Source organism: Chaetodon trifascialis, chromosome 1 (genome assembly GCF_039877785.1).
Source record: "Chaetodon trifascialis isolate fChaTrf1 chromosome 1, fChaTrf1.hap1, whole genome shotgun sequence".
Classification (NCBI taxonomy): Eukaryota; Metazoa; Chordata; class Actinopteri; order Chaetodontiformes; family Chaetodontidae; genus Chaetodon; species Chaetodon trifascialis.
The window spans coordinates 5,689,260-5,714,942 of NC_092056.1; the positions used below are offsets into that span (position 1 = coordinate 5,689,260).

General features: G+C 41.7%; 1 protein-coding gene across 1 annotated transcript; it reads right to left on the bottom strand.

Annotated features, from left to right (window-relative positions):
* Nucleotides 1-695: 695 nt before the first annotated feature.
* LOC139329989 (CD151 antigen-like) lies at nt 696-24,307 on the bottom strand. Its single transcript, XM_070960688.1, has 8 exons — nt 24,111-24,307; nt 19,415-19,499; nt 14,662-14,853; nt 7,007-7,081; nt 3,824-3,928; nt 2,438-2,596; nt 2,153-2,239; nt 696-2,056 (listed from the first exon to the last, which is right to left on the bottom strand). Exons 2-8 carry the CDS (start codon nt 19,496-19,498, stop codon nt 1,997-1,999), a joined length of 762 nt encoding a protein of 253 aa, XP_070816789.1. The 5' UTR covers nt 19,499; nt 24,111-24,307; the 3' UTR covers nt 696-1,996.
* Between the last annotated feature and the right edge of the window lie 1,376 nt (nt 24,308-25,683).

Here is a 25,683-nt window from a genome sequence, read left to right on the forward strand (position 1 = left end):
GCGTTAAAAAAGCCTCACTTCCATTTTTTCCTCCCCTGAACGCTCCAGGACCCCATGTTAAAGCTTTTCTGCCAATCTGAATTAGGAAAGAGTGTGAATGTGTTTGGGGAGGGGGGTAATCCTCAATAGCCTGTGGGTGTTATGCACACACTCTCACCAGCTGTTTTCATCAGTGTGGTGTTGTGGCGTGAAAGCCTGGCGCGTGCTGCCTCCCTGTGTTTGCACACAGTAACTGCTGCCGCTCGCCGTGATGACACCGATGCACGGCCCCTCTCAACGATGCAAAGGGTCAGACGAGCTGTCCTCGCATCAAACAGCAGAGTAACTCCCATTACAGGCCGTATAGCTGTCATTGTATAGGTAATGCACTCCGAAAGCAGGAATATGGCTTACATCCCGGATCGACATCACCGCGGTACAGTAACATTAGGGAATTGACTTTGGGTTAATACACTAATGCACCTATAAGCTGGTGCCAATTGTGTAAGGGCCACTGGTTACCGGCACGTGCTTTTGTCCGAACACGAGAATTGATTTTTTGGCAGTTTTTGGGATGACATGACCTGATAACTGTGAGGTGAAGGACGACCGCTCAGTATTTGTGCGCTGCTGCTGTTTTAAGTTATTAAAATAGCTGTTTTGTCTGTTGGCGGCTTGACTTTTGCTGAGAGAGCAAACACAGCGGAGGCAAAATGAAGTGTTGATCAGTGTTTATTCAAACTAAAATTATTCCTGGATTATCACAAAGACAGAAATACAGCAGATTAATTTAGCGTGGTCTCTGAGGCACGTAGGAAAAAGATCATCGCTAACAGTGAGTGAATATCATTTCCTACCATGAGTCTGTTAAATACAATAATATACTTATGGTCTATAGAAAAGTAAACAAAATCTTCATTTATGAAAACAATCTAAAAAGAGTGACATCAGTAGATAAGTGAGAAAGGCTAGAAGAGATACAGCAGGTCCTTACACAAAGTTATGGTTGACTTTGGCATCAGTGGAAAAATCCCTTGTAGAAAAGAAAACATGAGGCACTTTCTGATGAGAATTAGTAGTGGCACTGCTCCTATATATTCTTAACACAAATCTCTTCATTAACATCAACCAATTCCACCTTAGAGTAGTCACACAGGGTTAAAATGCTGGCGTTGCTGTGTCAAACGGCAGTCATGCTGTTGAGCAAGGCACTAACTTGTGTACCTTTGCTCTCGGCAGATACTGCGTCCCTCTCAGCAGGTCTTTAAGGTGGCAGAGATGATTAAAAACATGATCAAAACAGCAACATGGCACTACGAAGGCGCGTTAGGCAATGAAGCCTCACAGCTCAAAGGAAAGCCTCTCAATAGGTACAGAAAATAATCGTTTACACAGTATAAAACCGAACAGTTCAAAGGTTTAAAAAGGCCACTATCGAACAAATACTAACAATGCATGACTGGCTGGAGCGCGTGGTGACAGAATGCTGCTGCAGTTGCATGGGGCCCCAGAGGCAGGCTTGTTAAACCATGCTGCCAGGGAAGAGGAGCTGCTGCAACCGGGATTAACATTTTCTGCAAAGCGCCGGTTTTACTCCACTGATCTTTACACCACTCTCGGGTGCAGCACCTGGTCGACAAACATAAAATGTACTTCGAGGGAATCCGAGTGGAAGAAAACTACAATGCTCTAGTCCCGAGGAGGCTGTCCTACACTAATTTACACAATCTACGTTAAAACTCCCATCAGTGTCTCTCAGAGGCTTTTTCCTCAGTGCTGCGATCTTGAAGATGTAGCTGAGACTGCAATTTGAGTGCCTAATTACTTCAAGATACCTGGTAGTGTTTTTCCACCCTTTGTTTACCAAAATGAGATCCTCAGATGGGAAATTTGATCCCTTGCCAAATTTTCTTTCCTCTACGAGTGGGAAACAAAGAAAAGAACCTATGGGCTATTTGAGTACGGCAAGTGGTGATGAAGTTACCTCCATCACCCACACACTGTTCTTCTGCTTCTCTTAGTATGGCTCTGCCTTTAGACTTCGATATAGGCAGCATGTAAACACCATCCCTATGATCTGGGGATAGGATGGAGAAGGGAAACACAATTTAGTAAAACTGCGATCTCCACGGTTATTGGACGTTTACTGTATGTGTGTGAGTTCTTTGCTCACCTGCACACACGCAATCCCAACACCCACTGCTCCGATGATCTTCAGATGGTCCAGGATGAATTTTTCCAGTTTGGTGATGCAGCCGCCCTAAATGGAAAGATCAGTTGACGTGGGGGTGTTGTTATGTATACGGTTCAGATATGACAGCTCTTCTTTCTCTGCTACACGTACAGCACACAATCTCCCTGCTGACATACAGAGACATGACAGGAATACTGATCTAGCCACCCGTACTGAAAAGTCAACCCCTCTGATGCCCCCCTGCAGCACCCTTCATCCTCTCACCTCCACCTTGTAGATGTTGGATGGGTGGTCCCTGCGGCCGCAGAGCTCAGTGGGAGTCTTACAGCAGCTGTCAGGCACCATTCTGCTGTTTGCGTCTCTGGAGCGAATCCACACGCTCTCAGCCCAGTCAGATGAACTGTTGCTGCCACAGCACTTGAACTGACAGGAGACAGAGGAAAAGACATCTTCAGAGGGGAATTTTGATGGGATAAAGCAGTATAAAAAGATTAAGTTACATATGAAGCGTGAGAGGTCGTTTTAAACCAATGGGACGAACATTGTCCTTACAGCACGTCAGTGGAATTTGCTGGTTATTTGGTTCTTATTAATAGATATTTGACAAGATCGATACTACTCTGACAGCTGCACGTTAAATATGAAAGTAGCAGTCAATTAGCTTAGCTTAGCATGAGACTGGAAACAGGGGGAAACAACTAGCTTGTCTCTCTCCAGAGGTAACAAAGTATGGGACAATTTCTCCAGAGAGTCTCTGTTGGCTGCATGGCAACTACTCCTGAAATGGTTGAGCACAGAACCACCTGTAAAACCACAATGTGCCATTTTTACAGGAGATATAACACATTAAGTAGTGAGCTTTAGAGGTTGCTGGTGGGTAGATTTTGTTACCTTCAGACAGGGACAGGCTAGCTTTTTCTTCATGTTTCCAGTCTTTATGCTAAGCTAAGCTAACTGGCTGCAGCTTCATAGTTAACAGACATGACAGTGGTGTAAGTCCTCTCAACTAACTCTGAGCGAGAAAGCGGATATTTCCCAAAATGTGACACTGCACCAGTTCCACACAAAATATTGAAAATTATTCAAAATTGAAAAAAAAAACTTAGAATACAGGGCAAAGAATAAATGTTGACACCTGACAGCCCGGGGCATCTCATACTTAAAAAAAACTGAGCTCAGAAAAAATGAACCAACTGGAGCCTCAACTGGTGCTGAGATTTATTCATTCCTTCATGTGCTGTCAACTGGTGTAAGTAAAAGCGAGGGTGAATTACAGCAGAGAGCAGACGAGTCCGTCATCCTTAGCTGAAGTCAGAGGGACTTGAATCGGATTTGTTTTGACTCGCCCTCATCACCAAAATCTCTAATCTGATGGGATGATAGGTTACCAAACACTGTCCAATCAACAAACCACATGTGTGTCCATGTGACTTTTGCTTAGAGGCTCTGGTTCACTTCTAATATGATTGTGTGGAAGTAAACAGCAGCTTAAATATATCCAGTTTTCCTGGACTACTCTTAAAAGTAAACACCAGTTCTCATTTTAGCATTTGTGTCAAAAATAACATTAAACCACCCTCCACCTTCTCCACCCTGTGAAACTGGCAGCTGTGTCTGTCCATGTCTCCATCCCTTTGCGCAGACACTCACCTCCTGCTGCAGCTTGTCTACGGCCCTGGTGATCTGCTCATGGCTGTTCTGTTGATACTTCTGGGTCATGGTCTCCCTCAGATTCTGCTTCAGCTCCTCATTCAACTGTTGAGACACACAGACACAGATATATGCACAGTCCACCGCACAGCAAAGCAAAAACCTCAGACCATTACCAGGTGATGAATTACTTTCAACTGTTGACTGTTGCTGGTGAGATTTATGGCAGGCAGACTTTAAACGCTCTCTTGACGATACATGTCATGGACGGCAGCTCTAACAGCAGAGGGGCAGACGACGGCGGGACGAAGGCGGAGGAAGTCTGCGGGTTTTTTTTGTTCTCTAGACCAGTAGCAGAAAACGCTCAATGGAGGAGCGGGAGGTCTAGGGGGCTCAGTTTCTATGGCAACGAGCCAGCTGGGAAACCACTGTAAATCAAAGCGTGAAGGAGATATCAAGGGAATGAATGATGAAGAGAGGAAGGGAGGGCAGAGAGATGAGAGACGGGAGGTGAAGACAAAGAGGAGGAGGAGGAGGAAACAGGAGGGATGTCGATTCCAGATTTAAAATGGCTCAGTAAGTCGAAACAGCCGAGTGAGTGAACAACGATATGTGGTTTTAACCACACGCAAATAAATGTGAACAAGAGTTCAAGCATCTGTTCAGGCGATGGCTGTGAAAGCAGGCTGCTCCAACCTGGACCACCGTTTTACCAGACACAGCAGCAGTGTAAAAGTGCAGGTGCTGATGTGTAAATGTGCACCACCTACAGGCAAAGACGGTAATAGCACCTGCTGCTTCACCATCACCTGAAGGCTATGGCTGCGGCTGCAATCTGTTTCTTTTTCATGGCTGGTGATCGACATCTTTTACATTTTAAAATTGCAAAATGGAATAGTTTTATTAATGGTTATAAATGTAAATGTTTTTTGCTGGATAATGAAAAGAATCCAAAGGTATCAAATAATTAAATGTGTAATTGTAATTTGGAATTTCCCCTCGTGGGACTAAAAAAGGAATATTGAATTGAATAATTAAAATCATTCAGAGTTCCGCTGTCAACAGGTAGAACAGAAAAAGGAAATACAACATAATAAATTCACTGATGAGATCTCTGTTAACGCTAAGTTATAGAAATTTTATAACAACATGCTGATTTATTTTTAGGAGGCTGCGACAACAGCTACAAAACTGCAGATGTAGCACTCACTGCCTGCAGGTGGTGGGGAAGGTGCTGCAGTTATTACTTTACCTGATGGAGGCAGCACTGACACGTTTACAGCAGCAGGTCTGCACTGCACTTTCCTTTACTCTAGGTGGAGCCAGTTAACATATGCCGAAGTGAACGAACAATGAGCCAAGAGGTTCTCCTCTTGGGAATCCGCAGCTAGCTTAACATGAATAAATGTGTTTTGAGTGAGTTGCAAGCAGGTTGCATGAGGCGTTTGAGTTCTTGGAATTAAAAAACAAATGTACAGTTCTCACAACTAATTACTAGAGAGGAAATAACAAGGGAGGAAGAACAGGGAGAGAGAAGAAGAGTGGCATTAGTGACAGATGGGAGTGTGGTAGAAGTTATGTTGCCAACGATGACAAAATTTGGACATTTTTTACTTGATATGGACAGATCTAACAGCCTCTCCCACAGCAGTCAGTCAGCCTGCAGCCTCTCTGCAGGCTGAGCTGCTCACACAGAGCGGACAGCAGCGTGAACTTCAGAGCAGAGCGCACAGCTGAGGGGGTGAAACACACTTTAGGATCTAATTTAGTGGAGTCAGCGAGGACAACGCTCATTATCCATACATGCAACTAAAGTGATACAGATCGATGAATTTCTCAAAAACCTGTTGAACAAGCAGAACAGAAATGTGATTCAGTGACCTGCTGCCTCTTCATCCTCACCTGCTTTGTTTTTGTCATATCCCTCAGCCCTACTGTAGAGACTTGAGCAACTCAAGTAAGAATCTTGTGAAGGACGTGAATGAGACTGAGCTTTAGGAAGCAAGAGAGAGCCGTGGAGCTCAGCTCCTGCTCACATGAGCTGTGTATTATGAATGAACGAGACAGCGCTAATGGTAGCAGAGCACCTCTAGATGGAGAAAAGGCCTGCTGCTGAGCTATAAGCCACCAGGCTTTAAGACTAGTCAGGGACTGATGTAGGTGCAGAGCAAAGTCATGTTAATATTAAAGAAGGCAAAAAAAAATCTCATCTGTAACTTCTGGCAGTACAGTCAGTATAACTCTGCACTGGCAGAGCTGAAATGTTCAGAGGGGGGCTGAGGAAGTTTTACATTAACTACAGTACATGAGATAAGAAAATAATCACAAGCAGAACTGTGTATATCCAGAACACATTTTGTAGTGACAAGCAGTGTTTTTACTTTCTTTGGGCGTTTAGTCATTTATTTGTGAATCATTTTCCAGAGCATTTCAGCTCAAAATCATAACAGAATGCTCTTAAATGATCTGACAGTGCGTTTAGCTGTGTTATGGAGGCATTTTTCATTCCATTTGGACTAAATGTACCATGAGTAATATGGCCGGTCTGATATTTGTATTTTTAATGGGCAGTCTCACATTCCCTCTCTGCGATCTCATTTATCATGCTGGTTTTGTCGTGGTTAAAATTGCAGTGCAGCACATGCCATGTGGGAACTGAAACAGTCGTCTCTGTTTCATTACAACCTTTTTGACTACGTGCTCAGATTGAGAGACATGAAAAACATGCTCTGCTGAAGTTTTACTTGAGTACATCATTGATGCCACACGCACAGACATCAGGTTTTAATATCGCATGATAATTTTCTGTATTATGGTCGACCTGTAGGCTGTCCACCAAGACCATGTTTTTAAATTTTGTGACAATAATTGGGATAATTTATCAAAAATATATGTATCAGAACACAAAAAATAAGAGTACTCATGAGGGGGTTAGACAGTAACCCTAACCCTCTCTTTGATATTTGCCAAACCAATTCAATTATGACTGTATTATTACTTAAAACCAATCCTGACTTCTGGGTCATGTTTCAAATTACTTTTTTGTCATTTGAAATCAATATCTAGTCCTCCCACATCTGTCAGCTGTCAGCTCCTCTGTTATTCCATGCACGCAACCTAACACACAAATCCCAGGTTGGAAAACATATTTCAAAGGACTTAAAAAATAAATAAATAAATTACCTGCTGGTAGTAGATATAAGCCAGAACGCCAGCCAGGATCTCCAACAGGAAGATACACAGCAGCAGGACAAAGTACTGGGGAGGAGGAGGGAAAATAGAGTCAGTGGATCGTAATGTGATGGAGTGACAGGTGGCTTAAAAATCTGATGTGGTCGCTTTAAAGTCACTCATGAAGCGCTGCTTGAAAGGTAGTTTAATCATAACCGAGACATACAGGCTCTACAGTCTGGTCACATTCTATTGAGCTGTTAATGTGAAATAAAAATACTGGAAAAGTCTGCCCACTGCAGGTTTGTACCACCACCTGACAACAAACCAGGCTCATCAATACATTCTGACCGCTTCGGGGCTTGCTTTCAAACACCAATTCTAAACAGGTTTCGGTTATGTCGTTTACTCAAGGTATCCTGAAAACAGTCGAGATGCAAACACGAAAACGCTTTTTTTCTCTTGATGTACACCAGTCTCCCAAAGGGAATGCACAACAGTAATGGAGGAGCTGCTCACGGCTGCAACAAATTTAAACTAATAGCTCCAGAAACATCTCTAAACATTCTGCTGTCATTCATCAGCAGTCATAGTTTCACTGAGCTCTGAAAACTGCATTATTTCTCGTGTTAATTTGTTAGTATAAAACTCTTAACCCTGCAATTACTGAATTTCTGGCCACTTGGGGGCAGCAGAAACAACTTGTGAACACCATACTGACATATCACGTTTAAAGTTGTTGTTAGCAGCTGCTTATCTACACATTGAGCAGTGTTTGTGTGCACCTGCTCTTTCACCTTCAGGCTGTACATGTAAATATAATGCAATCAAATACAATGGCACCACCAAGCACAGCATAAAAAAGGGTCTAAAAGTGCTTTGTGCTTTCTGGTGTTGAGCTCTTTTGCTCAAAGCTGGTTTATTAAAGCCAAACATTGAATCAGTGCGCGGTGGCACATCTCACACCCTGCGCCTTTAAAGTGAGGTTCGCAGCCCAGAGTTTATCGCTGCTATCTGATTGGTGACCAGACCAATGGGAGTCAGAGGGAAGGTCTGCTTTTCATGCCAAGTTTCTTCAGAATTAAAGACAAGAAGAGATACTATCAGAACAAAACCTTGACCCAGATTCCTCTGGCCCGCTGCTATCAGAGAGAAAATCAGCCCGGTAAAGTGGGCTTGGTCTTTGATTTGATAGCTTGGGCTGATTAGATCTCTGAGTGGCTCTGAGTCTGAATGCTGAGCAGACTCTTCAATGCATTTTGATGTCGTGTTGATGGTTCAAAGAGAAGTACAGCTACAGATACACATAGTCAATATATAAAACAGTCAGATTCAGAGAATTGAACCTTAACAGTAAAGAAAGCGTGTGAAGATTTGATCCAATTGTTGTTTGACATCACACCCTTTAAGTAAAGATTTGATGCATTAAAAAATCTCTTACTCCTCCCATGATTTCATTAGTTTGATTAATTTCAATACTCCAATACCAAGTAAGTAAGCCAATTAAGCAACAGTTATCTGAAGTTCTGCCCTAAACGATAACTGTTCCATACATCATGCTGGTCCCTCAAAGCTTGAGTGACACGTCAGCAGATGGGCCAATCTCAGATAACAGTTCAGACTGCAGTACATACATAGATTTGATGATAAATAACTTTTCTGCAACTGTTTTTATCTATACTTATTTATAATAAGTATAGTTTTCCATTTCATTTAATGTTTTGTTTATAATTTAACTGTCATGGTTGATAATATGTCTGATTCCAAAAAAGTAAACAGAAAGCAGTGATTTTCAAATGATCTGTGTTTACTGATTACTGTTTATGGTTTTAAAAAGTGTTCCTGAGCCTGGGCAGTAACCTCCTTTATACAATCATGTGTTCACAAAGTGGTGAACCTCGCTCCATCCTCGCTTGAGAACAATGAAGCTGATGAGACATAGCATTAAATATATTGTCTTTGTACTGTTTTCAGTTGAGTTTATATCAAAAAGGATTAGCAAATTATCACATCCTGTTTATTTCAGTTTTACACAGCATCCTAATATTTTTGCAATGCGGTTGTAGCTTAAATGCAAAACATTCTGCCCCAGGAAACGTCTTTATTACAAGTCTTGTGTAAAAACATTTTTCAGCTAAGAAAATTATCAGATATTTACGTCTTTCCTCTTTATGTCCCTGGTCTTTCTGTCCCTGGTCTTGAAACTGAAATATCTGTCAGGCAGAAAACTGGAGGTTTATGGAAGCTGAACAGGGACATATCAGAGCTCGAGGACAAAAGTCTGTACACCTTCCTGCAATTAGGTGATTTTAAATTAGGCACAACATCACTTTAATTTATTTTATATATTCTGTACATCTTCACACTGATACAGAGCAAAGATCTGATCTCACGGTCACGACTCTTCTACCTGAAGTAAACATCTGTACAGAAATCCCTGCTGTTTCAACAGCTGAGCTAACTTTACACACACACACACACACACACACACACACACACACACACACACACACACACACACACACACACACACACACACACACACACACACACACACACACACACACACACACACACACACACACACACACGCTTCTATGCCTCTCAGACAGATCCCACACAGACAGTGATGTGTAGAGGGTGTGACAGAGAACCTGTTGTCGGCTGTGGAGGCTGAGGCGGCTGAATGACTGACTGCAGCGACTCCAGATGATCTCGTGAGCACACGCACGCACGCACGCACGCACGCACACTTTAGGTCTGAGCTGCCATTCTTCTCCTGGGCACAGTGTAATTACTGCAAAAATGGCTCTCTACAGGTTCATATGAATAAAAATTTTTCAAAAGCTCTGCAGTGGCTTCAGACTCAACAACGTGCTGCACGTAGGCTTCCTGGCTAAACTACAAAATGTCTCAAGGTAAACTCAGAGTCATCTTGCTGAGGTAGTTCGAAAATATTTGTTACTTCAGCCTTTTGTGTTCCTCTTTCACAGCGACTGTTTCTCTCCAGAGGTTTTGTAACTTCGTTCCTCCTTCACCTTCATGCATTTCCACCAGCATCCAGTGAACATAAAGGAACAACACAGTGGATACACACATTTGTATGCAGCTCTGTGTTTCTATTCCAGACTTCATTAGAAGTGTACTGCTGCCTTTACAATTACTGAGCAGGCAAGAGTTCAGAGCCACACTGAAGGTGACTTTAGACAGATAAGGGTTGGACATGTGCTGGGTTTTTGAAAGGAGACATCCAGTGACCTTTTGGCTACAAGGTGGACTCTCTGGCCTCATACAGCGAAATCAATTGGAACATTAAACTAACTTCAGCTTGATGCAGACTCTATTAACCTGTGTCCATCAGCTTTGATTATCAAACTAACTTCAGCCTGGTGTCTGACTTTATTCTGTGTAAAAGTATAAAAACTACGGGGTTGGAGGACGTGGGGCGAAATGATTCATCGAGATTCTCTCTTGAAAGATTGTCTCGATGCAGAAAAGTCAATAATCACAAACTTAGAAGCCAATTGTGGACATTATGATCGCCTGTAATTATTTTGTCAGACCCACTATATGCATGTTTCATATAGTCAATAAACTAATCACACATTACAGTGTTTTAAAAGTAGCACGTAGTCACAGCTCATCACCGCCAAGCAAATGGCCGATGTGATGGACCAATCAGTCACCTGCTGAGCTGAATCATGACTCATCACCTCTCTATCAACCAGCTGCAGAGCTGAAACAAACAATCCATCTACTAATTGATGCTACAGGCAAACGCACATCTTGTCGGACTGAATGTAAATTCTCCTTGAACATACTATACTGCTGTTCATGTCAGTGTGCCGGTAGTAAACACACGCAGGTGTGATATGAGGTTTCGCTGTGGCCTCTTGTGTCATCCCTGTGGCCTCACAAACTGCAAATACCTCAAAGCAAGTGGGAAGCAGTGCTCACGACTCACCAATGCCAGCAAATGCAGAAGAAATAAACTGATCAGTTAGATTCATTGTAGAATAAAAGTGAGAGATGTCAGCTGTTGTTTTATGGATGATTTGTAAGTCATACATAAAAGATCTTGGATGAAGATGAAGAGTTTTAATGAGTGAAAAATGTTCATGCTTCCAAGATGTAGCGACAAGATGTCATTCCATGAATTTGCATCTCTCGATGTGTGACATGAAGTCGGCAATGCGCGCACACACAGAACTCCATTATGTTCTCCATCTTTGGCAATCTCTTGCGATCCTCCCTCCCTCCTGACAACTTCATTCCTTCTCTGTGATTCATGGCTGTGATCTCTCTGCGAGATGCACCATGCATTCAAAAAACGCACAGAGAAGGTGTGCACGGATTTCAAACTAAGCATGAACACTTCTCTGCGTCGACCACCTTTCTTCATACAGCTATCAATACACAGCGCCAGCCTGGCTGGATTCACGGTATTCAACACCATTCAGAAATGAATTTCAATGAGTGTGCTAAAAGCTAAAAAAGACAGAAAATGAATGGTCTGTAAGTAGATTAAGATTCTGTGATAAGGCTAAAAGATCATACAGTCATGACAAACAATTCATAAGATGTGTTTAAAATTGTTTTAAAAGCAGTAAAATCCAACTGTTTTTGTCATTTGAGTAAATGCTCTCACTGAGGAACCACAACACCATCACCCATGTGATTATTTGTCCTTGCTTTTCAGAGCCGTAACATTTTAATATCATCTTTCAGACAACGCTGTGCCCCGAACTTTCTTTCTAGTTCTTCTGTCCCTGCTGAAGCTTGAAAGATCTTCCAAAGAAACTCTGTGTGCAGCTGAATAAATGCATGCTGTTAGTCAGCGATGATGAGCTGCAAGAAAACTACAAAGCACAGGTCTGCTAGCCTGTTGATTCTTATTAATACAGCTGACCAGAGAGAATGCAATGTGTGATGGATGGACTTTGAAAATGATTAATAGATTAACTCTCAGTAAAAACCAAAAGTTCCAATCTGGAAATCTTTTTGATAAAATGAGAGACACACAGAGGGAGGCAGAGAGAAATATAAAGAGACATAAAGAAGATAAAGTCAGAAAAGCCAAACTAAGTGAAGAGAAAGGCAGAGACGAGACTGAGACACACAGACTTGTAATATGTCGTGTCAAACTGCATGAAGTCAGTTTCTCCACAGGTGGATCCAGCCTGTGTCCAGACTGCTTTCCATTTGGCTCTGCGCTTGGAAGGAAAAAGTTTCTCCCCCCTCGCCTCCCTCCATTACTGTTCTGTCACTTTTCTCCTCCAAAACCATGAAGCTGTGTGTTTGCAGACACACCACACCCCTCTTCCCCTGCACAGAACTACAAAAACTACAGGAAGCCTGATGAGGCCATCCCTTTAATCAGCTTCAGCTAGTTTATTTCAGCCGTATGGTTAATACTGCAGAGTATCTGGTGATGCTATGGCTGCAACTTGTGACCTTTAGGTTACAGGACAGTGTCGCCAATTACTGCAGAGTGCAGCAGGTACTTGCCACATACAGGAAAACAATTACTTTACCCCCCCATGCCCGCCCTTATGTTTGCCCTCTTTAACAATCTCGATAGCATCTCTCCTTGCCGACAAGTTCATTTCTAGCCTGTGATTCATCGCCCTAATCTCAACCGCTCAGGATGCACCGACACACGGGAGAAGAGGGGGCGCACACATCTCCATTTACACACAAGTGCTGAGTTATATCAAATAATCTGGACAGAGCGGGAACTTCATTTATTGCACACGATTCTACAAACTTTTCAATTATATTTTAAAGCATCAGCACCCGCGCAAACATATTGGCAATTGGCAGTTGTTGGGCTGGCAGAGGCAGCAAGAAAATTTTACCATATTGCCAACCCCAACGCCATCCTTGTCCTACTTGCTACTTCATGCATGCTACATATAAACACACCTGGTGGAAACTGGCTATATTTTGGCATGTGCCTCGTCTCCAGTGAAAAGCGGATAATGCTAAAGATGACGACACAAACACTTCAGCTGCACCCACAGCGGTGTGCATGCATAATTTTAGCACGTTGAAATGTGTGGATGAGGGCCTGAGCTGTGTGTGTTTGTTCATGGGTGTGTGAATAGTACAGTGTTCCTGTGGGTTTGTATTTTGAGCTGGTTTGAGTGCCATGCTGGTGTCTCTGTTGGCAAACCCCGTGCTGTGTACAGAGTGTGCCTGGATCAAATATGGGCACACACGCTCCTACTGTGTCAGGCTCTTGTGTCTGACCCTGAATGCATTCGAGGCTGACATTGTGGTGTGAAGTGTGTTTTAAGGTGGTAAAAGAGCGTTTCTGTGAATGGAGTCTTGGAGCTGTTTCTGGTTAAACAAAACAGATCTTACTCTTTAAGAAAGTTATCTCTGCAGGGATCCTTTACATAATGTTGTCAGACACTTATTATAACTTATATATTGAACAGCCGCAGTCCACTGCAGTCCGCTTTGGGGCTTCTGGCTGCTCTCGTTCAATACTGAAAAAACTTCAAAAACTGTTGCCTCCATTAGTCACTTAGATAGGAAAATAGTCAGATAATATTCGACCGGAAGTCTTCGAGGACGTGCACAGAATGTCTCCACAGAAAGTTATGATGTACTGTGGGTCAGGCTGAAAGAAGCACATAATTCAACAACATGGAAGAGGACCATTATTTCACTTGTTTATTCTGTAAAAGAAGTTCATGTTGAAATAATATACAAGTGGTATGTCTCTCGTTGCATTGGTCTTCCCTCTTGAACTTGTGTGTTCTTTCAGAGGGAATATTCAAATGTCATTTTTGGCCATTTTGACAGCCCCAATATGCAGTCCTGCCTCTTCTCAGTCTGAGTATGTCATTTACTTCGACAATGGATGTATTCTGTGGCTTCACATCTGCTCAGTATCACCACATACAAAATGTTTTGTTTCTTCCAACAATACTCTCGTTAGCCATCTGGCTGGAGACCGGACAGAGAGTTTATGCTTCATGTCAAACACAGTCACAGGCGCCAAATAAGAGGCCTGGGCGATACAGAACCAGTGCTTTCCTTTGTTTTGTACCTGGCCAGGTGTTGGCTTTTGGTGGTCAGCAGGACAGATTTAGAGAGGAGCACATTTCCTGAAGCTATGTGCCTCTTGAACAGTAAACCTTTGGTACTTTAATGTGCATTCTGTCTTTGGTTTGTGGTTTTCTTTGTAATTATTTGTGGTATTTTAAATATTTTCATAGGTTTAGCTTATGTGGCTCATGAAATCTAAATCTTTGGTGTGTCTTGTTTCTAGCTTTCCTTGGTATTTGGTATTTTTGTGCATTTCACAATGTTATTTCTACAATGGTTTAGTTTGTATGCTTAAATTCCAAACACTATGTGTTATAAGGGCAATAATGTCAACTCAACTCAACACAGTGAAAAACTGAAGACTGTTATTTTTTCTAGGCATGGGTTGGGTTGTTATAGCTTTCATTTTTGTCTTACGACAGATTTTTTTCAGCATAGGGTTCATTCCCAGACCACTGACCAGGCAGCAAACATGTTTGGGTGTTTTTTCCACATCCTCCACGAGCCATTGGTGAACAGTAACTATAAAATTATGCACATATAGCACACGCTTACTATACATTTTCACAAGTCTGCTGTGCTCTCTCTACCCTGACGTGATCTCTTACCACTCGCAGTAGCCTCCTCTGCTCCTTGAAGGTGGCACAGCAGCCCAGCACGCCTGTTACCATGACGATGGCTCCAGCCAGGACCAGTATGTAGGCGGAGGCAGCGTAGGTCTTGGAGGAGAGAAGGCTGATGTAGTCGCTCTTCTCAACCAAGGTCCAAACACCCACCGCCATCACAACGCCCCCTGCCAACTGGGAGAAGAGCACATGATAAGAGTCCGATCTCGGCCAATAAGGGAGACACTCGTACCCAAAACAGGACAAGGTACACACAGGGGGAGACAAGAAATGAGGGTGGCAAAGAGGATTCAATTATTTATCACCTACGTCATCTTGTGACGAAGAGGAAACTGAAATTAACACATTTCAATGGTTGAATGCGAACTGATGAAAACGACCCACCGCTGCCACACAATCATCATCACAATCTAATCAGGAATCAGTTTACAAAAGATCATTTTTAACGAGCCAACTGGAGCTGCTGAGGTCAGTAATCCAGGGCTGTCACTGCTACCGTGACAGGCTTGATGAAAATCTAAACTTTTGTGCAGCTGCAGTGATTAGTCAATCGATTATCAGCGGACAGATGATGGATTTATCCTTTCAGTTATTTTTCTAGTAATAATGCTGAACGTTCCCTGGTTTCATCCTCTTAAATGAGAGGATTGGCTCCTTTTCTTTGTCAGATATGACAGCAAATTTAATAACTTTAAGTTTTGGACAAAACAAATTGAAGACATAACTGTGGCTACTGAGAAATTGTGAATGGCATTTTTTCACTGTTTGTTTTTTAGCACTTCACAGAATAAAGGAATGAAGAAAATAAGTGGCAGATTTCTTTAGAAATAAAATAAATGTTAGTTGCAGCTCTAAAACTCTTTTCTCTGGTTGGGGAACAGGCATTTCTAAAAGGTTTTGACTTTAACCGTACAGAGCAATCATGTGGTTTAAACTGAGAGGAATTACAAAGCGTGCAGTGAATCCTTAAGCCCGCGGGATAGACGACGCGTAATCACAAACGAGCGCAAAAGTCGCTGCTTCAATCCAGCACATAACTGTCATGGTCCAACATCTTCAGCATTATCTAAGCCAACAGTTGAAGAGGTTATGAGGAAAATTAAATTAATAAGATATCACAGTGACGAGTCAGCAGATGGTGCGGTGCTGCAACAGCAATCTGTCAGCATGCCAAAGCCATCAATCCAACAGCTTGCCTAATTTAGATTTAATTTATAAGGGAAGATGACGGCTACAGAGGCGAGACACTGAGTCAGACTGTACCACACCCAGAGACAGAGGAGGAAACACACAGAACAACAGTGATGAGCAAAGTGTTTCAAACAACGCTCGATGACTGTTTTAAAGAGTAACCAGTGCTTTACCAACTACTGAACAGGAGCAATGATAGGCTGCCGTTACAATACTGTGCATGATGATTATTTTAGTATGTTTTAATTCTCAATTCCATTACAGTTCAGAGTCCCTGAAACCAGACGCACGTGATAACTGAACTGTTGAATCACATTCTTTTTTTTTCAATTTATTAATTAAAGTTTGATCGGTGAGAGTATTCATCATTTTACAGGACACATAAAAAAGTGATGTGAGAAAATTCATCACAAATTGTTGATACGTATATTTTTTCTTTACACAAAGCATCTCACAGCACTCCAAACATCATCTCGTTACCCACAGAAAGATGCCAGCCCAGAGAACCACGGCATTAAGGTTCAGTGTTTGCAGTAATCGCTCTGTGTGGTGGACGTGATGCTGCTGTGGCTTTATCTGCTGTTAGAACTCAATGAACCACAGGAATTAGTGAATATTTTCCAAGTGTAATTGAAAGCTGCATGAGGGAAATTCATCCTTTGGCGACCTCCAGTGGCAGCAAGAGGCATAAACTGGAGCTTTGAAAGTGTGAAAGGACACGAGGTGACTAGAACATCACATCTGTGTATTTGCTCATTCATGAGATCTACAGGTGTGAAGACCACCATAGAAATGTTGTTTTTTTGTTTTTTTTTGCAGTCCTGCAACTATCACTGGAGACTGAGGAGACATAAGTGATACCTGAAATTGACAGGGACAAAGACAGTCAATACGTGTCATCTGTTAGCTGCATGACACTATTTTCTTCAGTATTTTTGTGCAATTCTTTATTTATTTACTGCATTTTATTCAAATCTTTGAACTCACTGGTGCCACAATAAGTGCTTTGTTTAAATGGCAACACACTGTGCTGCTCATTCAAAGTTCTGTCCTTGGCCTTCAAGATAAAAAGGTTTGTTCGTGAACACACACAGCAGATATGTGTTTGAGGTCTGACGGCCATTCGAGGTAATGTTCCAAGTTCAAGTCAAATTTATCTAGAATGGAGCTGTTGGCAGATTGGATATCTAAAATTCTTGCATTTTGAATCAAATTATGTTCTGAAAAAATTTCATTAAGGCCAAAATCTTAAAAAATTTCAACCTAAAACCTCCAATAGAGGCACATGTAACACCGCACTTCAAATGAAAACATCGAACCCAAAGTGAATTTTAAGGTTTTTAGTTTATAGTGAGATTAAATCGAGCATGGCTGAATCAATCTTGGACTGTACCTTTAAATACATCGCCACGTCCACTAATGTTACTTACTGGACCTGAAGTTACCTCGGAAAAGCGTCCCCATCATGGCCTACATGTGTCCCACCCCCAACAAAAGGCAGACAAACAGAAGGACCAACAGAAATCCATCTCATCCTGCTGAAACATTCTCTCTTTTACTCAGTGTGGTGTCGAGTCCTCCTCAATACTCAATCAAACCGACAGCACATGAAACAGGACACAGTGACCACGTTACTCCTGAGGTGAACGGACATCAAAATGCTTTATAGTGTTTCACTGTGTTCATTCTGTTGTTTGAAGTTCAGTCCAGAAAGCTCTGTATCTTCAATAACTGTGATGCATGTAGCTAAACTAAAGCATTTAGGAAAATATGTAGTAAATTTAGTCAAAAGATTTGATTTGGTCCTGAAACTTCCATATGGTTGGAACTCTGGCATCTGGCACAGAAGAAATTCAGCACTGTTCGCCTGCCAGTTTGAGAGAGATCCGATTCTTTGGCAGACAGATGATTATCACATATGGGCCCGAGCTGCAAGTGCGATTTCACACTGAGGACGACACCCTTCCTCTGCAGACAGGGAGGCAGCCACACTGATGTTTGCCTCTTATTTGACACAGAACATTCAAATGTTGAATTCATTTATTTGTAGTGCTTTCCTCCGGGAACGCCACGTTCTTGACACTGGAAAGTTTTGGGCTTTGAATGCATCTTCTGTGTCCTCTGTAAAAATATGCAACTTGGCTTTGATTCTGTGAACTGGAACAGCGGCAGCCGGCATTTATCTGCTGCTTGAATAAGAAGGCTTTGTTGAAGGGTTCTGAAAGACTTTCATCAGATAATTCTTCCTATTTGTCCCACGTGGAAAAAAGAAAAGTACATACTGTGTGCATGTGTATAACTATGTTTGTGTGGTGAAAGAAAACACTGTTTTTTACAGCTCCGCTTTGTTAAAATCTGAAACATCATCTTTTCTCTAATGGGAATGGGGTTGGATGTGTTTTCTGTATTGCTTCCATTTTCATCTATTTCACAATTTGGGCTGTTTAGGGCTCTGATGAATGACTGGGACCTGTGTTGATCCCTCTGGCTCCTTTTATTTTAACACATCGGTTAGACAGATTTGTTTTCATTGGATTTAAGCAGTGGACTTGGCACACAGCAGACCCTCTGCCAACACTGTCAAGTCATGAAGACAGCTCATGTCAACACACACACACACACACACACACACACACACACACACACACACACACACACACACACACACACACACACACACACACACACACACACACACACACGTATGGAAATGAGGTAAAAATGTGTTTTTAAAAAAGATTTTCAGCAAAATGCATCAAGCTTCAGATTATCCATAAAAATATTTTGAATGATTAGTTGAATTAACGTGCAATTAAATTAAACGTCTGAGCTGAAGTGTGGACGCTCCATATTAATGAAATCTGATTGGTTCGGTCTGTCATTTAGAAATCACATGAATGGAAAAGTTAAAAGGGAATTCATACTTTTAAACCAATCATATGAGGGGTCAACTACAACCAGTTTGATTGGTTTTGAAATATGGGCCTGCTTCTTCCCTGCCCCGATGGCAGATATCAGAAAGTTTCAGGGGAAGTTGAGAAACCACTTTATTTGAAGGTACAACTCAAAGCAAGTGCAACTGAAATGTCTCAGGAAATCTGTGTCGGTGCGAAACTACACCAAGAGCAGGAGGTCAAAGTTCAAACCACGCCTGTAAAGTGTGATGCACGCTCACAACAAAGAGTTCGGTAAATAATTAGTTCAGTCTCCTTTGCTTTCTCTTCCACATACACCAAGCATGGCGTCCGCAGGCATGTGTTTAAAACCTGTATGACTATCTGACTGCTTCTTTTCACTGTGTTCCAAGATCTCACCAATTACCTCGGTGAGTACAATGTCATTATTAACCAATAAAAGTGAAGGCCAAACCAACCATTGTAGGAAAAGTTACATATCCAGATCATAAATGTTTTAAGACACGCCTGCATCTTGGGAAAACTCTGCCCGAAGCCTTCAGGTGATTGAGAGGCACTTTAAACCAACACAAGCGCTTTGGCAATTAAAACCTCTGTGCAGGCTCAACAACGCCAGAATGGAAACTTACCCAAAAGAGAAAGTTGAACGTAAACAGGAGGTACTTCAGGCAGATGGTTCCACATGTTTCCTTTTTCTCCTCGTACACCCCCATGCTGTAAAAGAAGCCAAATATAGGTCAGTCATGACAATATCATAGAGTGGAAGACATTTTTAGATTCTCCAGCACTTTCAATAAAATCAACTTGTGAGCAACAACTAAAATCTTGAGCTTTCTGACAAAGAAATGTGTTGGTAAAGACAAGTGTGCCATACATGTGTCTTCTGGTGAATGATGCCTTGTTTGTACAGGATATAAAACTCTTTTGTGCAAGTATTAGGTGTGCCATGAAATTTGTTTGGCAATAGTTTGATAATACCTTTCAGCAATTGATAGTTTTTTGCTCAAGACACAGAAAAGTCCAAAACCCAAACACATTCAATTTACTTTGCCTCATATGAGAAGCTCAAGCCAGAGATTATTTGGCATTTTTGCGTAAAAAAAAATACTGAATCAATCAATAACGAAAATGGTTGCAGATTGATTTCCTGTTGATCGCTGCTGCTCTAACCTTTATGATACCCCGATGATTCAACAGCCATATAAAACAACTCCAACACAAATAAGCTAAATAAGCACGATGCAGGCCAGAAGCTGGCAGAGAGGAGAGAGAAATAGAGCTTGAAATAAAAGCCAACCTTCCCTTTATTGTGAAGTGCTTTTAACAAATCAGATGTTACAGGGCTAATGTAGAACATGGGGGAGTGAGCATCAGATTAGCAGTGTAGGCAGAATCAGTGAGCTGAGTTATTACATGTGTATGCAGAGAGATCCATGACTAAGCACTGAGTAGGAGCTGAGAGTCGGCCAAAGGCTGGAAATTATAACCACCCGCTTCCCTGGTGCCTGGTAGCAACATCCAACGCTTCTAGAAGCAAAGAATCATCTTCTTTTAACAGCAAATTCAACTTTTTAGCATGGTGTGTTCCACAAATCAGCTTGAGAGATGCTGTTTAAGGTAAAATGATTACTTCACTTTAACGAGATGGTTAAAAATGTCACGTGGGAGTTTTTTTAAAGCAGGAATGAGATCAGATTGAAGCTCATCCCAACAGTTCATTTGATATCATATTAAAATTTGAGTGTTTTCACCACCAATGTCTGCAAGATCCACAGATCTCATTGTAGAACATCACTTGCTACTCGCTGCCTTCATGTCATCTTCGTTACCCGAGTCTCAAATCCACTTTTTTACCCCACAATTTTCTTGGCTCGCTTGCCAGTCAAGCCCAGACTCGCCCTCCTCTCGCCTCTCTTCTTCCCCTCCCGACTCTCCGGTCTGCTCCCCCACCCCCGCACACAGCACCATCAGTTCAGATGTGAGCGCTACACGAATGAGTGAGTGTGTCTGGACTTCAGTCTGCTGACCATCTGTTATGATGGGCCCCCTCAGCGCGATCTTGTTAATGAAATTCAAACAACACTTAACAGACAACTCCTTATTTCACTTTTAAGAGCCGGATGGGAAACAGCTGAGTCATGAAAGTAGGTTAACTATTTAAAGTGTTAACAAGCTTTCTTTTGAAAATGGAAAAAAAGGCTACAGAGCGAATATCTCTTCTGCATGAAGGGTTTAACAACTGAGTTCCACAACTATGCATCTTATTAGCTTTACCTTCTTTCAGGACATGATAGCTTTCCTCAAGGGCACATTAAACAAGATGGCAAATAAAGCCAAGAAGTGCCACCTGTCTGACACACTCACCACAAATCGCATTTGGTGAGCTAATGGCTGTCTCGTCTACTCCAGGGAGTTATGTGGTGAAATACTAGGAACAGGTCCAGAAAAGTTTTATTATCTGCATGACCAAACAGATTTATTTATGTGTTACGTATGTTGCAGGTTAGTGAAGGCAGATGAGGAGTTTAAAGGCCTGCAGGACAAAGAAATGGCTAAATTACTGTAGTTTTAAGTGGAGAAGCACTCATCCAACACTGACTTCAGATAGTCTGATCACAGTGGAGCTGATTTATAGATCAATCTATTCAACTCTATGTTCATCTAAGTGTGTACAACTAGATGTTTTGCCAAAACCGCTGGGGTCAAGAAATGCAACAGAGACCTCACTAGTGCCTGAAACTAAAACAGGCAAAAAAAAAACTACAATTACCAGTATAAACCACCATGTTCTGAACTGAGACATTACAAACCCAACAAGTAACAAATAGGAACGTTGCATTTCGGAACAGAAAACAGAAAACTTGATCTACTCAATCCAGCAGGCCTAGTGCATGATGGGAAATGTGGACTCTCGCCAGTAATGCGAACCCAGGTTTGCACACCTGTCCTGGAGATGCTGACTGTGTTTCTGGCGCTGTTTACACCTGGCATCAACATCAAGGGTGATGGGATTACAAGTGGATTGTGTTAAATACAAGCATAAATGAACATCAAGACGCATCATGAACTGAAGACTCAAAGCGCTTTCCGAGGTGTTCTGGGATGCTTGTGACCACATATCTTTTGTAGTGTAAACGCTAATGTGTTCTGATGGATCCCTGACAAGGACGTAACAGGAATATACCTCATCAAAGGAGGATGTGGTGGTTGTTTTGGTTACGGCACACCAGGGCTTGAAAAAAATGGAGAGGAGCACTGATGTGGTTGGACTACAAGCTTCTTTTTCATCTTGTACCGCATTCATGTGCAAGAAACAAATTACTTTTTCCAGCCAATTTCAACAACTGGAATAGCCCGTAAAAGTATATGAGTTCTTAAAACGTTTGTTTTCTTAGCTGCTAGCCCACGTGAAAGAAATCTGGCGACACACAGTAACGAAATCTGAACACAAGTGATCCACTTGTGATCAGATCACCCAAGACACATGTTAATGCCAGGTGTAAACAGGGTCTCTGCATCCCTAGCTGGTAGCCAAGGATGCTGAATCTATATTGGCGGTGGAGGTGTTTATCTTGAGGGATTTAACAGTTGCAGACTGCCATCATGTCAACAGTATGTGGACATTTCCACCAGTAGGGGAAAAATCTTGGATTTGTGCAACGGTAAGACTGCTGACGCATTTTGTGTCCGCTAATACCAAATTAAACATCCTTCTGCTGTTAGCACACAGGCATGTACAAAAATAATTTGTGGATTATTTAAATAAACAGAATGAACGCCCACGGCTAACAAAACTGTTCATCTACATGACTTCAAAGTCAAATAATGTCTCAGTTTAGAGGCGCAATGATAACTCCATTAATCGATCAGAAAAAATTAACTGTTTTTTGAAATGTGGTTTGACATTTAAAAGACGTAATCTTGGACTCTGGGAACTGTGACGGCCATTTTTTCACCATCTTCCTACATTTTATAGACAAAATGATCAATGGAGAAAATAATTCACTGAGAAATCACAAATAAAAAGTTTGTTGCTTGGATTTAAGTTTGTTGCTTAAATCCAATGTTTGGACTTGACTGTGCACACCTCCATCTCACTGTAAATTAAATCTCCAATCTGTACTGTTATTTGCAGCTGATGAAAACAGCAAGCTGCAAGACAAAACTCTCAAAGTTTGATTTGTATTGGTCTTCATACTTACATCAACTTATGAATTAGATGCATCTGCTCTGCCAAAACATTTTCTACACTGTAGACTTGAAAAGCAGCATCTTGCGTGTGGTCAGTTTACCTTATCTTCATTAAAATTAAAATTTGATTGGCAAATAACTTTAGGGTATTATGGTATATTTTCAGGATTTCCCAGAGGAAAATGTTTAGCTGTGGCAGTAAGACACAGATCCTGAGTCAGATCCAGATCAATATAATTAGTGGACAAAGGCTTCAATAAAAGTGAGTCATGTCAAATGACACTGACTTCTAATTATTCTGCTCTTTTCCTTAAAGCTAATGTTTTATTTGAAAGAAATGTAGCTACTGATAGAAATAGCAGACTTGGAAAAACAAGTGATCTGATTTGAATGTGAGTGAACCAGATGTGTTTCCAGTCTGAACGCAGCTTGATGAACGAAACCAAATTAAAAGTGAGTCACGTCTGAAGTCATGTTACTCACACCTGAGACCTCTCTCATTTCACTGACTGGAAAAACTCCAGTGGCACAGAAAACCGGCTGTTTGACTAGCTGCTATCTGAAAATGATGCTGAAAAGATAATAAATTTGGCTCTTAACAGGAGGTTTATTTGGTAGCTAGCACCGACTACGAGAAAAAGTTAAGCTAGCTAAACATTTCCGTTACAAATCACGACTGCGTCCTAACAACGGCTCGGCTGTAAAACCACTGAAAAGTAAAGTCCTCCTGTGGGTTTTACAGAGTTTGAGTTCATAATAACCATCTAAGCAGGGTAACTCGATCATATATTGATTTATAAGACGACCTACCTTGATAAAAATCAGTTTTTTGTATGTTTTCTCGATGATTTTCAACTAACGTTACAGCGCATCTCTTCGCCAGTTTAAGCTAACTTCGTCTAACCTCTGTGCTGCTGAAACAACTGGAGAAAACGACCTACGTAATCAAGACCAGCCGCCTTTTAACAAAGGCGATAAACACGGTAAAACTGTACGGTAACCTCGCTTTCATACAAAGACACAAAATGTTTCGGCTGTATCGCAAACGACAATAAATGCTGCCATGTTTGGCCAATGCGGCACCGCAGTGTGAGCTAACGCAGCATCGAGGTATCACTTCCTGCTTTCTCCTACCTGCCGTTTCTTGGATCTTCTGTCGGTGTGGAGCGATGAAATGTGCTAAATTATTCCGAGATGTCGCCTGTTTTCATTCCACTTCTCTTGGATCGAGGCTTCTCCGACAGCCGAGTGAAGCTGGAGGTTAGAAAATCAAAGTGCTGAGCTCACGGACTGAGGGAGGCTGCTGCTGCTGCGGCGGCTGCTGCTGACTCCACCCCGGGCCACCTGGCATGTTTCACGGCTTTTTACTGTCCCGGGGCAATGCTTATGTGAAGCATGCAAATACTGAGGGGAAAGGGGGGAAACAAGAAAAGTAAACATGTTTTCAGGGATTTATGTCAATTTTTATAATCTTCAACTCTGGCACGTCACGATAATATTGATTGATAGTCCAGGCGTGGAATGTAACTAAGTACATTTACTCAAGTACTGTACTTAAATATGACTTTAAGGTACTTTACTTGAGAATGAAAATATTTTCAACTAATAATTGTTGATATCATTAAGTAATTATGCATTATTATAGATTAACATTGGGGGAATTCACAGCAGCAGTATGTAAATTAATTGAAATTAGCTCCACTTTGATGAGCTGCAACATTAAAGTGATGCACAATAAATTACAAGATCTTCTACTTAGAGTATTTCTACAGTGTAGTATTGCTATGTTTACTTAAGTACTTCTTCCACCCCTCTGATAATCTGGTTCAGAGGATTTTTATGTGCATCATCAGCATTCACAGATATTTCATTTGGTCCCTAGAAAGTAAATTAACTTCTATTCAATTTTAGCCAAATGAACATTTTCTAAAGGCTGAGATATGGACCACCCCTCTTTCATGGTTCCTACTGGAAAAGTCTTTTTCATCGTGGTTAAGGAGGTTATTACTCAGTTTTTCCCTGAGGAAGCTCACGTTACAGTGTGAAAGCAGCCAGAACCATGATATGGTTTTAAATGAATAATGACTTACAACATCATCAGAATTGATTCATTGAATATTTAGATTTTGTCTTTAACGAAACATCATATTTTATAAACTCTTCAAATGTTTTGCATGCAAAAATCTTAATTTGCAAGATAACTAAAGCTGTGAGATAACTGTAGTGGAGTAAAAAAAGTACGATATCTGCCTCTGAAATGTAGTGGAGTTTAAGTAGAAAGTGGCATTAAAGGAAAAGACTAGAGTACAAGTACCTCGAATGCCCACCATGCTCTGGTGGCTGTGGGAGAAATAGTATTTTCTCAGTGTTCAGTGTCTTGCCCAGGGACACTTTGATTTGTGGACAGGATGAGCTGGGGACTGAGCCACCAACCCTGCAATCAGTGGACGGCCGGCTCCATCTCCTGAACCACAGCTGCCCCACAATACTAATTACACGTTTCACACCCCAAACAACCTTAGATTCTATCCAATTATCCAATTACCAAAAACTAATTGACACTGTTGGTCCCCGGCTGGCTGCAGGGAAGACGTACAGCAGAGGGACCCAGTCGTTAATACAGCTTTGTAGGTGCATGGCAAGTCAGTGCTTGAGTAAATACACTGAAAAAGTTAGACCTATTTTCTTGCAGGGAAATGGTGCAGCA